This window comes from Phaenicophaeus curvirostris, chromosome 13 (genome assembly GCF_032191515.1).
Source record: "Phaenicophaeus curvirostris isolate KB17595 chromosome 13, BPBGC_Pcur_1.0, whole genome shotgun sequence".
NCBI classification, from domain to species: domain Eukaryota; kingdom Metazoa; phylum Chordata; class Aves; order Cuculiformes; family Cuculidae; genus Phaenicophaeus; species Phaenicophaeus curvirostris.
The window spans coordinates 7744454-7757908 of NC_091404.1; the positions used below are offsets into that span (position 1 = coordinate 7744454).

Genomic DNA, 13455 nt, shown 5'->3' on the forward strand with positions numbered 1-13455 from the left:
TTTTTTAACACCAAGATACAGAAAGAGCAACACCTGCTTGCACTTCCAGCTTTTTTCGGGTACTATGTAAACAACAAAGTGATAAGCAGAGCACTCCTATCTTGGCTGGTGGGGTTGTGTGGCAAGTTTTGGCTTTGTTTGCGTTTTGTTTGTTGGGGTTTTCTTACAGTGGGGTGCACTTGTAGTCAGTTTTGCAAGTTACCAGGCCACACTCCCTTCCACTCACAACAAGAGCGAAGAAGCAGTCCTTCAATGACTTACCTCATTTAGAATTCACTGATCTGACATGGATGTTTCGGGAGATGAGACAGGTACAACCTCCAGGACTGCCACAGGTTTTGCTACAGTATCCCTAGAAGACGTGAGAAGACACCACCTTACCTGGCCTTTCTTCAACAGGCCATTTGTTATTCCTCATCCTCTCTTGAGCTGCAAAGGGACAGACAGGGAAGCAGAAGAGCTGCTTCAGCGCTGGTGAAAATACCCACACGTTTTTTGTTTTAAGCATCAGGTCCTTCATTTTTGAGAAGAACAGCAAGACTACTGCTCGCAGCTACCACAGCTCAGCTGCTCAGGAAGGGGCAGTGTCTCACCTGTTGCACATCTCCATGTCAGTCAGAACTCTGCTGACACATCTCTGACTGCTGCCAAAAACCTGGTTAACATTTCAGTTAGCATTTTTGACAACTTTTAGCGAACTGGTATACAAATTTATTTAAGCATAATTTAACTTCACACAGGATCATTTTTAGAAGGTTAAAATACTCTGACAGAGCCAGACAAAGCAAGGAAAACTTTGATTTCAGTGGTGTTTGGTATTAAAAACAGTTCTGACCTCACTGCAACACCAGCAGTCACAGGGCAAGTCCAGGAGCTGGAATGGGAGTTAATTCAAACCAGAATAAACCTCACACATCACGGATTTGAGATACAGTGAAACGTAACAGGAGGCAAGACAAAAGTGGAAAAGGCAGTCACATAAGTCAACTACCTTGTTTGAGGGAAAAAAGAACCACTGAAGCATAAATTGATTTACCGTATCACCAACAAGAAATTAGTATTTTTATAGTGGTATTTAAGGTGCATAAAAATGCCCATTAGCATTATGAAGGGAAGGTCTGAGGTTTGACAAAACTCTTTTTCTGCAACGCTGCTGTAAACATCATCTTAATTTTTGTCTTCCTACATTAATAAATAGTTTCAGATTTACCCTGTCATTGTCAGAAGTACGATCCTGTAACTAATTTTACAGACGTTTAAAAGTAGCACCTATTAGTTAACACATTCCATCTCCCATGTCTTAATTTGACTTAGATCAGACAGAGAACACCTCTGCCACTGTCTTCTATAAAGGTCCCAGAGACGGGAAACCAAATATGCAGAACAGCCCTGAGACAAGGCACTTGCACACAAAATTCCATTCTGTCATTATAAAATACAACTGTTGGAACAGAAACTTAAAATATTAATAAATGCTTCCAGAGACAGAGTTCTGAGCGGGAGACCTTGAAGTTTCCTTAGTTTATTAAACGATTCCATGGCACAGGCTGTTTTTCATAGGCATAGCTTTGGGAGTGCAGTTGCTGAACAGAGTTAGGTTTTCCAGACAAATACACAGTGCTCTTTAACCCGTTCTTTGATACGCATACATGTGGCAGTGTGCACAAGCTGAGATCTCTTTTCAAGTTCCACCCATAGAAGCTGCTCCTGGCTACAGTGATAACCACATTTTGCTATCATGCCTTTGCTAAACAGTGATTTTGTTTCTGCTCCTAAAATAAGGCGGCAAGTAGGGAGTAGAGCATGAGGCACCAAGTTGGCAAACACTCCATTTGGAGTATGCCCACCATGACTATAAACTCCACTATAAGGAGACTGATATCAAACAGTGCTGGCAGGTAGAAATTTGAACATATATTCTTCAGATATGACCTGGCATAAAAGAATTTCTAGTTCACATACCAGTCTAAGTTCATAAATCCTATACAGATAAATGCATATTAAAAAGAGAAAAACTTTAAGTAAAATACTGAAGTTAATGCTGTTAATAAATTAAGTTAAAAAATAAATGTCAAAAAAACTGGTTTCTCAAGAAACAGGTAGACTAACAAGATGTTAATCAGAAGAAAAAAATCTGAAATGTTTCAGAGGTTTTATAAACTGTATTAATTGTATTTCACATATGCTTTATTACTCTCAGAAGAGCATAAAAATGTAAACATTTCTTGGCTTTTTCCTCCTTTTTGTTTCAAACAGTCTACTCACAGTCCATGCAGAATCTTTCCATCAGATAGCTTCAGTCACTGAAGACTTGGGTTTAAGACAAAACAAAAGAACTGCAATAAAAAGAAATCTAGAAAACTATTGTAGCCTAACAGTACTTTCGCATTCACTTGATTTATTTAGCATAGCCACAGAACAAAATAATTTGTACATTCAGTCACATTAAAAACAAGGAATTACAAAGCAGTCCACATTTAATCTAAGTGCATTCCTTTGGAGTAACACAGTTCCTTTTGTTTCACTTGTACGTCTTCATATGCCAAAGGCCATCATTTAAATAATGGATATTTTCAATACCAATCCCTTTGTTGACCTTCTCACTGTAGAAGGAGGAAAAAAGTACAGAAGTATTAGCTAGGCTAAATGTTAGAGCAATACAAAATACAGTATCACCTACAAAGTCATGATCTTCAACAGCAAGTGGACAAGAAACAATATTTGTTACTACACGTACCCACACTGCTGAATAACAGGACAATATTTGCTATCCACATCTGTCAACAACCTTCCCCAACATCTTTAACTACTTCTTTTGATAGGAATGGTTGGACTCGATGATCCGGTGGGTCTCTTCCAACCTGGTTATTCTATGATTCTTTGTGGGAGGCAGTTTTTCAGACAACTCTTCTGCTACTTCTATTTTTAACACTTCTCTATCCAAGCAGCACAGAAGCTGTAAGTGACTCTCCCCTCCAACACCAGAGGTTGTGTAACAGGGCTGCAATGGGGAACTGACAAGTTCTGGTTCCAAGTGTGCCACTAACACAAGCAAGTGCAGTTAAGCCTCTTTGCTGCTAGTTCCAGGGTATCAACCCACTAATACAGAATTATAAATGCTAAACTGAAGTGCCAAGGACTTGCAGTGTTACAGACATTCTATCCCTCTCTATATTTTAAGTCATGTCATCTTTTAAAAATAATTGTTTTGTGTGACTGCATTGGATTTGTGTTGGTCTTTTTTTCCAGTACATTCCTCCACGGAAAAATCTAGTTATGTCACAATAAATAAGACAAATCTCATCACTCTTAGACTGAAAACAAATTTAATTCCCCTGGAGAATATAATTTACTGTATTTCCATTGAGTGTTCCTTTACTTATACTTGTCCAAAAGTAACAAAGAAAGGAAATGCTGCTATGTTAATTGCATTAAAACGTCACGTATCATAATCACACCGAGTGACTGAAATCACTGTTTCACAATCTTCTGGTTTAAACAATATCATACAAACAGCTGTACAGATCGGTATCATAGCAGTTTCCTCTCCAGTTCACACTGCTTCTCACAGGAACAGGATATTCAGCTGCAAGACTGCTGAGTTTGAAATTAGGATTAGGAATACAGACAATCTTGATTTGCAGTGATCACAGTATATCACTGCAGACACAGGACCAGGACAAAAGTAGCTAGTCTTTCCATCTACTCTTGGAGTCTTTTGAAGGCATTACAAGGAATTCTGAGGAATATAATTTCTCATCAGCTACAGCAGGTCCAAATCCAGGTTGCTGCACTCCCACTCGATCCGTGTCCCCTGTAACACAACACATTGCCACCCCTCTCCTTTGTGCTACAATTACAACTTCAGTCTCTGCTGTCCCTGCAGACAAAAATCACTTCAGCTTTTTCAATCCCCTCAAATTCAAATTACGCCTCTTTCCCAGCCCGGGCACTAAGTACCCTATACAAATATTTCTTTGTTCAGCAAGACCTGTGCGAAAGTATGATGAGAGGGCAAAAAATACCGGCATTCAATGGCACTACTAATGTCGTGCATCTTAAAGTCCATATTCATACGAAAAGAACTATTTTGATTCTATGTGGTAAACAAAGGAAAGAGATTCCCCGCCTCCATTTCCTTCCCTGAATATCAATCAACAAAATGAAATCTTAAAACTTTCTGTACTTGAACAACATACACTGCAAGAGGGATGCAGTAACCTTGACAGTGGTGCTTATATTCCAAACTAACACAGGAATAGCAATGCAGGACAGGTTGTATTTCAAATTTTAAAACACTTACATGTCATCAGCTGACATCTTCATTACTCCCACACATAATGCGTGTTGTTTTCCCTCTGCCATTATTGCCTACAAATCACCGCTAAGGAAAGCTGATTTATCTATTTTTAAAACCATTTCAGAAAATTAAAAGCAATACAAGTAAACAACTTAACAAAATTTTCAAAATGCCACATTGAACTTCTACCCTTTTAGTAATTCTAGGGCTCTAGCTCTTAACTTAAGCAAAAGCATGCACTGCATTTAACTAATTGAATCAGAGTGTGTAAAACAAAGCATGCATTTATGAACTTTGAACAGCAATTACCAAAAAAGATCTCCCAGCTCTACCCTCCATTTCTTCCTTTGTGCCTAACATTGGGAGAGGACAGTCTTGCTTCTCCTGCAACAAAACTGCACATTTGTGGGGCCATTTTGGATTCCAAGGTACTGAATAATTTAGAAAAATAGTACTGAAAACAGATGTGTCCTTATCAAAGCTTAGCAACATGTGACACTAACTGATCTTTTTCTATAGCATTTAACTAAGAACAAGAACACAGCTCATTATTATTAATGCTGTATTCGCTCAGGGTTCCTTGCTCAGTAATATAATGAGCAGCAGTGAATTAGCATACTTTCCTCATTTTACATATGGTAATTTCATCAGACACGTAGAGCAAGCCCTGACTAGAGCAAAGCTGATCCTAACCATCTTTCCAAAATTCCCTGGAGCAAATTTTTCTGTAACTGAGGGTGACACAAGACAAGGAGACAGCGGACAAATTACACTGTACCTCATGTACTTTTGCAGTTCTGCATTAAATCACAAAGAAGCTCAACTTATCAATTTGATTAATGGAACATTATTAATCCCACTCAATAGTACAGCAGGAATAGTTATTTTTTGGAAAATCACAGCAAGTAAAAAAAAAAAAAAAAGAGAGAACAATTTTAACTTTGCCAAACAACATCTGAACCTCTGCAGCTCTTTGTTATTCCATCAAATACCATTAAAATCCAAAGTAATTCAGAGTCTGATCAGCTGAGAACACAAGAACAGAAATGTAACTCATCTCTGCAAGCAGTAGTTCATCGTTAAAGAAGGATACAACAACAGTATCAACAGCAGCAGGGTAAAGTTTTGCTCCAGGAGACGTCAGGCCAGGGCACATTATATTAGCTCCACTTAGTACAAATTTAATGGCGCCTTTATCAACCTGCTGATGCGGTAAAATAAATGGGTCTAGGAGGGAAAAGATACAGTATTACAATTAATACGGTAAGATGAAAACATGCATAACTCATTATCAAGTCAGTTTAGATGGGGCAATTAGATGTATAGGGCACTGCAAGGGCAGGAAGTTTGAGAAACAATTACAGGAGCTCCTGCTGGGATGGAAGGACGCAAGCATTGTTCACCCACACCACATCTTTTATCTGAGAACCAAAGGGTAAGCCTATGCCTCTTGCATACTCACATACTCATGTGCTGAGTGACAATTTTAACAAGCACCCACAGTGAAAGCAATCATGCAAGTGCCTACATGCCAAGAGGTCTTAAACCAAGGAGTCTTAAATCCCTTAAATTACATGTATAACCTGACACATGAAAAAAAAGCAAAGTTTAATGTTAACAGGAAAAAAAATGCAGAGATGGGCAAAATTAATGAAGGCTGTCAGCCCTCCAAGCCCCCAAGCCATCCTTCAAGCACGCACACCTTCTTGAAATATCTGAAAGATTGAGATTTGACCAAATAACATTTTTAGAGACTTCTATGCTCATCCAAATCATAGTAACACAATCAAGCAGAACAGAGAGAACAGCAAGAAAAATAATGCAAGTAAATTGTTAAAAAGTAAAAAGCATGCAGCACAAGTTCTTTACAGGAGACAAGTATACATTACACAATTAAACTCCTGATTAAAGAAAGCTTTTCAAGTAAGAACCTACAAGTATTTGGAAGGAAGCAAAAAGAGTTTAAAGGAAAAACTTTAGAGAACAAAGATAGGGACTAACAACAGGAAGGGTCCCAGGGAAACCTATCTCAAGATTTCTGCAGAGCTTTGCGCTATTTAGCTCTTAGACATCAAAGCTCAGATTCTTAAAATAGTTAAGATTTCTTAACTTAGCTACATTAATTATGGGGGAAGCTATCCATACAGACATCTGAAATAGCAAAGGAATACATTACAGCTGAGAAAGCATAGTATATCTTTAAGATCTGTTGTGGAATATATACTTATGCATGTAAGTACTAAGTTCTTTCTAATCCCGTTCTACAGAAATCCTGTGGAATCACATGCTCACCATTCTCTCCCCACTACCACCATCCTCAGGAAACTCACATTTGTGAAGCAACCTTAGTGTCGGGTAAAAAATCCCCTCTCTTTGTCTGAAGAACAGCAACTCCCCATTCACAGTGAGGATTTCTATATGTTCATGACTGCAAGATCAAAGCAAAAAAAACCATTATTCCAACAGCTACCTAAGCCTTCCACAATTTAAATGAAGTATTTCACTTCACAAAGTCAATTCACTCAAGCTCAAAATAGTACAAGTGCTACTGCAAGCTATCAAAAAGTTTGAGCTTTCACATCCATAATGCTGAATTTTTGCCTTCAAACATTAAGCTGATCCTTAGAGAGTCCCTAAATATGCTGCATGTTAACTGCTGGGCAGCATTTTTATTTTCCTCCAATACCCTACCAGCACACCTTCAAAAGTACGATGAGCACACACAAACTTTCTGATCTGGACATAACATGGACTATTATCTATTAAAACACGGTAGATGCTGTTCAAAACCACAAGGTTTGACTATTATACAAAACAAACACATAAAGGAAGCAATCCGAGCACCTTGGAAGCAAAGTTTAAAAGAAACTTACCATCTTACTATTTTGACTGGGTCTTTCTTTGGCATAATTTGGTTTAGCCATGGTTCAATAACAGGAAACTGGTCTATCAGCTGATTTTTAATGCCTTTAATAACCGATGTCTTCAGCTGGATGCAGTTTGATACATTCTCCTTTTCATCAAATCTGTCAAGCAAGTGAAAGTACATCAGAAATGTTCGCTGTGCTGTCCCAGAGGTGCTGTATCTTAGAATGGTTTGGACTGGAATGGACCTTAAAGATCATCCAGTTCCAACACCCCTGCCATCGGTAAGGACACCTCCCACAAAGGTATCCCAGAAGCCTCTTCAGAGAGGCCAACAAACTCGCCATAAAACCTTGCTACTTTCGCAGCAATCGAACTTCCAAACCTGAGATTTCACAAGGCTCACAGCTGTCCTCTGCAACCCCTGGGCTGGGGAGGGCAGGGAGTCCTCACCGAGACGCTCCTTTGTCCCAAAACTCTGTGTGACCCATGTGGCGTGCTTTGAGCCCCACAGATACCCCTGGCATTACAGCTTTTGGTACAGGCTCTGCTGGGCACCTAATGCTGTGAGCCCTCACCCGAACCACGCTGTCCCACCCCACAGCTCCACCACTCGTTCATGTCACTCCTTAGGTTGCTCCCCTTCAGTGAGCATGAACCCAAGCAGTGCAGGCCAGCATTTCTTTGGTCCCCGGCCTCAACACCATTCCCCCTTCCTTCAGCCCCATTCCCCCTGCCTCGCTCTCCCTTCCTCCAGCCCCGGTTCCTCAGCCACGGTTCCTTTTCCCCATTCCCCTTACCCCTTTCCCCAGCCCTTCTCCTTTTCCCCCTTTCCCTCGGCCCTTTTCCCTTCTCCCTTTCCCTCGACTCTTCTACCTTTCCCCGAACCCTTCTCCCTTTCCCCATTTCCCCCCAGCCCTTCTCCCATTCCCCTTCCCACTGGCCCTTTCCCCTTTCCTCCTTCCCCCGGCCCTTCCTCCTTTCCCCCCTTCCTTCTCCCTTTCCCCTGGCCCTTCCCCCTTTCCCCCCTTCCTTCCCCCTTTCCCCTGGCCTTTCTTCCTTTCTTCCTTTCCCCTTCTCCCTTTCCCCTGGCCCTTCCCCCTTTCCCCCCTTCCTTCCCCCTTTCCCCTGGCCTTTCTTCCTTTCCCCCTTTTCCCTTCCCCCTTTCCCCTGGCCTTTCTTCCTTTCCCCCTTTTCCCTTCCCCCTTTCCCCTGGCCCTTCCTCCTTTCCCCCGGCCCTTCCCCCTTTCCCCCCTTCCTTCCCCCTTTCCCCTGGCCTTTCTTCCTTTCCCCCTTTTCCCTTCCCCCTTTCCCCTGGCCCTTCCTCCTTTCCCCCGGCCCTTCCCCCTTTCCCCTGGCCTTTCTTCCTTTCCCCCTTTCCCCTTCCCCCTTTCCCCTTCTCCCTTTCCCCTGGCCCTTCCCCCTTTCCCCCCTTCCTTCTCCCTTGCCCCTGGCCCTTCCCCCTTCTCCCTTTCCCCCTTCTCCCTCTCCCCCTCTCCCCTCCTGCTTCTCCCTTTCCCCCTTCCCCCGGCCCTTCTCCCTTTCCTCCACTCCCCGGCCCTGCTCCCCTTCTCCCCGTCCCCGCTCACTTCTTGAACATCCTGGGGGCGGGGGCGCGGGGGACCGGCGCGGGCACGGCGGCCTCGGCGCTCGCTCACACGCGGCTGCCGGCGCTGCGCTCCCTCCCCTCCCTCCCCTCCGCGCCAGCCGGAAGCGCCGCGCTTTGCGGCCTGTCGTGCGGCCTGTCGCGCGGCCGGGGGTCGCGGGGGTCCTGCTGCCGCCGCCGCCCTCCTTGGTAACCGGTCGCCGTTCGTCCAAACGAGCCCTCTCGGAGGCGATCGCCGCGCTAACGAGTCACCGGCGTCGTTAAAGGCGGGAGGAAGCGCGGCCGCGAGGCGGCGGGCAGGGAGTCACCCCGTCTGACCGGGACGCGGGATCCTGGGACACAGGAAGGCTGGGGAGGGGCTGTTCACAAAGGCTTGAGGTGGTAGGACGGGGAAAAGGGCTATAAACTGGAGAGGGGCGGATTTAGACCAGACATAAAGAGGAGTTTCTTCACCGTGACAGTCGTGAGGCCCTGGAACAGGTTGCCCAGGGAAGCTGTGGATGGGCCTTGGGCAGCCTGTTCCAGTGGGAGGTGTCCCTGCCCGTGGCAGGGTGTTGAAATTAGATGATCTTTAAGGTCCCTGCCAACTCAAACCAGTCTATGATTCCATGATCCAGTTGGCAGCATCCTGAAGGAAAAGGCTTTTTGTACTGGAGCAGGCCAGGGTGAGGGAGCCACGTCCCTTGTGCAGAAGGAGCAGAAGAAACATGGCCTGCAGCGAAGATCCCAGCCGCCAGGCAGCAGGACCGGCTCCGGTGAAGACGAGGACGCTGCACAGTGTTTATTGGAATCAAACTAGGTTTGGCTTGGTGATGGCTGCAGTAGTTGTTAATGTTAATAGGGAAGCATGGACACATGGAATTTACCACTCTGCTTTTTGACCCTGCAGAGCGCACACACAGTTTTGTTCTTTAAGGGGGGGGGTTGCCACGGACACACACATACAGGCGACTGCCCCGTTCCTTATTAGGGAATGGAGATGTTACAACTGGCATAAAGAGGAGAAGGGAGTCATATAAAAAATGCCGGCAAATAAAACTCTCTTGGAGACTTGACTTGTTGATAAAGACTTGTTACAGAGTTTTAGAAAGTGAGCATCCTGTATCAAGCCTAGGCAACATGTGGGAGTGATCTCCATCAATTGTGTGCAGTGAGACAAAGGCTGGTTACAGAATATATTTCCCACTTACAGGCATATGTATAAATTTTCCCAGAAGTTTTATGCAAATTCTGTTACTTTCCAAGGTCTAATTTTAATGTTAAGAAACTTCGCAACAGTCAAAACTTGCTAATTTGGAGCTGGCTCCAGCTCTGCCTGACCTTGCCTTTTAAGATAAACTCCAAACAGAGACGATTAGAAAAGAACAGACATCTGTTCAGCACATATTACACTTCACACAGAGTGTTATCATCTTCAAAGAACAAATGACATCCAGAAAACACCATTTTAAAGAAAATTTGCTACCAGGGGGATGTTCTGTCTAACTTCCAAAAAAAACCACAACTGCTTAGATGAAATTTAACTATACTTCAGCTTAAATCAAAATATTCCACTTTGAAATATTCTGCATATTGTATCAGGAGAGGACGCAGAACACAAGGTCATCATTCATGCTAACTCTCAAATTCTTTTTCCCATACAAAACAAATTAATCAGCTTTGACACTCTGACAACTAATTAAAATCTAATGGATACATCAGTCACACACAAGCCTTTATACATAGTATCATTTATTCAAACAGTGAAATGTAGACTCGGGGACACACTAGTAACTTCTAAAAAGGATAGGCAGGAACTATGGCATTATATAAATACTCACACATTTAACTCATGAACACCACCTCCACCTACTCTGTGGCATCACTAAAAATACTGATCTATAATCAAGAATTCAATTTTAACTGAAACACAGCAACATTGCTCATGCCCAGATTAGAAAGTGAGCATGGGAGTTTATCACACCAACAAATTATTCCAGACATTTCTGTGCTCCTCAGAATACGTTTTATTAAATAATACTTTGCTGATTAAACAATCCTTGCAGGTATGCTCACATCTTTAAAAACCGCAGTGGAAAATGTTAGAAACAGGAGGTAAACGCTCACCTTTGATGACCCCAGTAAATACAGTACATCCCACTGAAGCCATGTGAACCCCTTTTTCATGCTAGCCTAAAACAAAATGATTTGTTGACAAGATTTGTCAATGGGAGCTCTTACCACCGTTCTGCTGCCCGGGAGCACTGCCTCCCTTCAGGGCTGAGCTAACCTTGAGTCTGCTCTCAGTATCTTCCTCTTCTCTTCCAAATGATTTTTGTTGGTGCAGCTGCAAAGACTTCAAGGCCAGCTAACTGCATGCCCAATCCAGATTTGCTTTTACAATGGATTATTTAAGAAGGGTCCGAGCACCCAGCCTAGAATTTTGTAATACAGCTCCTGTTATTATTGTTCATGCTCACCACCAAAAAGGCTGGGAAGCTTTGCTCTGGTTGCGGCGTCACGTGTAAGTAGCAGAAGTTTAAAAGCATGGTACCTGGGGAAGACCAATAAAGCAAGGAGCACATCCAGCAAACAGCTGACAGAAACTACCCTTCAGGATCACATGCTATAAATCAGAAGAATTTAGAATCTCTTCCCCTGAATGCTTCAGTGGAAAAAAAAAGGAAAAATCTTGCTTCCTCCTGGGTCCCCAACACTTTGCGTTGCCTTCACCTGCTCTCCCACATATCCCAGACTGTGACCGGTCAGGAGCTATGTGTACTGACTGATCAGACAGAGTCACTGACTGCATGGACAGGGCAACCCTCCTGCTTCACCAGGAAAAGGGACTCTCACTCACATCTCCTCTGCTATAAGTCTAATCCTTTTCATAAATTAAAAATCTGTAGAAATTTAAGATCTCTTAATCTCTACCCCTTACCTAATTTAGATTCACTGAATATGACAGTTACTGGGAGCAGACGAAAAGCCTGTTTATTTCTGTTACATCTGACATAGAGTGTAACTTACTAGTACTTGGGAAGGATACAATCTGTTCTAAGAACAGACTGAAGCTTTGTTTTATTTTAAAAGCAGGAGAAAGTACTTTTCTACACAGCACTAGCATTACATTTCAGGCCTCAGGAGGTGCCAGCCAGTTACTCAGACAGAAAATGTGCTCCAGAAAAACCTCAGTAAAATTACATTCATATCTCTTTGACCCACAGTTCCTGTCAAGACAAGTTAGTGCATCTCTTTCTACCAAATATGCAACTGTTGACAGCCTTCCCTGAGGAGCTCTGCTGTCAGGAGGGCAGGGGCAGGCTCTTGGCTGGAATCCTTGGAGAATCTCGTCTGGAACAAAACCTCACTGTTACTTTTTATGTAGCTTTCTCAATAGTGATTGACTCCTAACAATGCTCTCGGAGAGCTCATGTTTCCTTTGGTAACAGACACACCAGCATCATAGAAGAGCCAGTAATCGTCTATGATGTCCATTTTTTCTTCCAAATGTTTAAAAGAAAACAAAACCCTAGGCCTTACCCAAATCCAAGTCCATTATGAGACAAACAACAGTACATTCCTAAATTTAAGTTCAACATAAGAAAGTTCATTAATGGTTCAAAGGATATAATTTAGTGTTCCAAGTTTCTATTATGTAAGCGCTTCTGTGTTTTATGCTTGGCAGGGCACTAAAATTTCACTGAAGAAATGGCCATTAGATTTCAAACACACAGTCTTCATATGAAATCCCTTCTCAGGCACAACTGCAAGATGTGGTTTTTGAAATTGGCTTTTATTTTGCAGCATAACAGAATAACCAGTATAATATTTCTCCAACCCAACCTACATATGTCTAAAAACTCAGGCAAAGTTCAACACACCTACATTTTTATTGACGGGTTTGTCAGAATGTAGGCAATTCAGAGCTATGGTAAACACAGGCAAGACTGTATAAAGAAGATGACACTGAATAATTAGGTATGAATAAATGTAAGAAAACCCTTCTCCAAACAAGCTAAGAGGCTGCAGCCTCCCACCTGACTGCAGGTTCAGCGCAGAGCCCTGAGCCCCTATCAATACTGAAAATTATAGAACCATAGAATGGTTTGGGTTGGAAAGGACCTTAAAGATCATCCAGTTTCAACCCCCTGCCATGGGCAGGGACACCTCCCACTAGATCAGGCTGTTCAGGGCCCCATTCAACCTGGCCTTGAACACCTCCAGGGATGGGGCAGCTGCAACTTCCCTGGGCAACCTGGGCCAGTGCCTCACCACTCTCATCGTGAAGAAATTCCTCCTTGTATCTAGTCTAAATCTGACCCTCTCCATTTCATAGCAAATAGTCTCTTAAGACTCGTTTTGGAGTTTTAGAAAGCGAGCATCCTTTCTCAGGGCTGGGCAGCACAATGCAGTGATTTCCATCAATAAGTGCAGCCAGACAGGAGCTGGGACAGAAAGGATTTCCCACCTACAGGCATATGGATAAATCTTCCCAGAATTCTCATGCATATTCTATTACTTTCCAGAGACTAATTTTAATGTTATGAACTTCACAAGAGTTGAAGCTCTTGCTAATTTGGAGCTGGCTCCAATTTTGCCTGACCTTGTATTAGAAATGGGGAAACACTGCAAACAAAGAGGATCACAGGACATATACCTGTTCGGCACGGATCAGACTGAGCCCACATCATTACCATCTCGA

General features: G+C 42.9%; 1 protein-coding gene across 1 annotated transcript; it reads right to left on the minus strand.

The window, feature by feature from the left end:
- Window positions 1–1490: 1490 nt before the first annotated feature.
- Window positions 1491–8919, minus strand: MCTS1 (MCTS1 re-initiation and release factor). Its single transcript, XM_069867355.1, has 6 exons — window positions 8755–8919; window positions 7174–7326; window positions 6631–6728; window positions 5394–5527; window positions 4304–4371; window positions 1491–2603 (listed from the first exon to the last, which is right to left on the minus strand). Exons 1-6 carry the CDS (start codon window positions 8763–8765, stop codon window positions 2522–2524), a joined length of 546 nt encoding a protein of 181 aa, XP_069723456.1. The 5' UTR covers window positions 8766–8919; the 3' UTR covers window positions 1491–2521.
- Between the last annotated feature and the right edge of the window lie 4536 nt (window positions 8920–13455).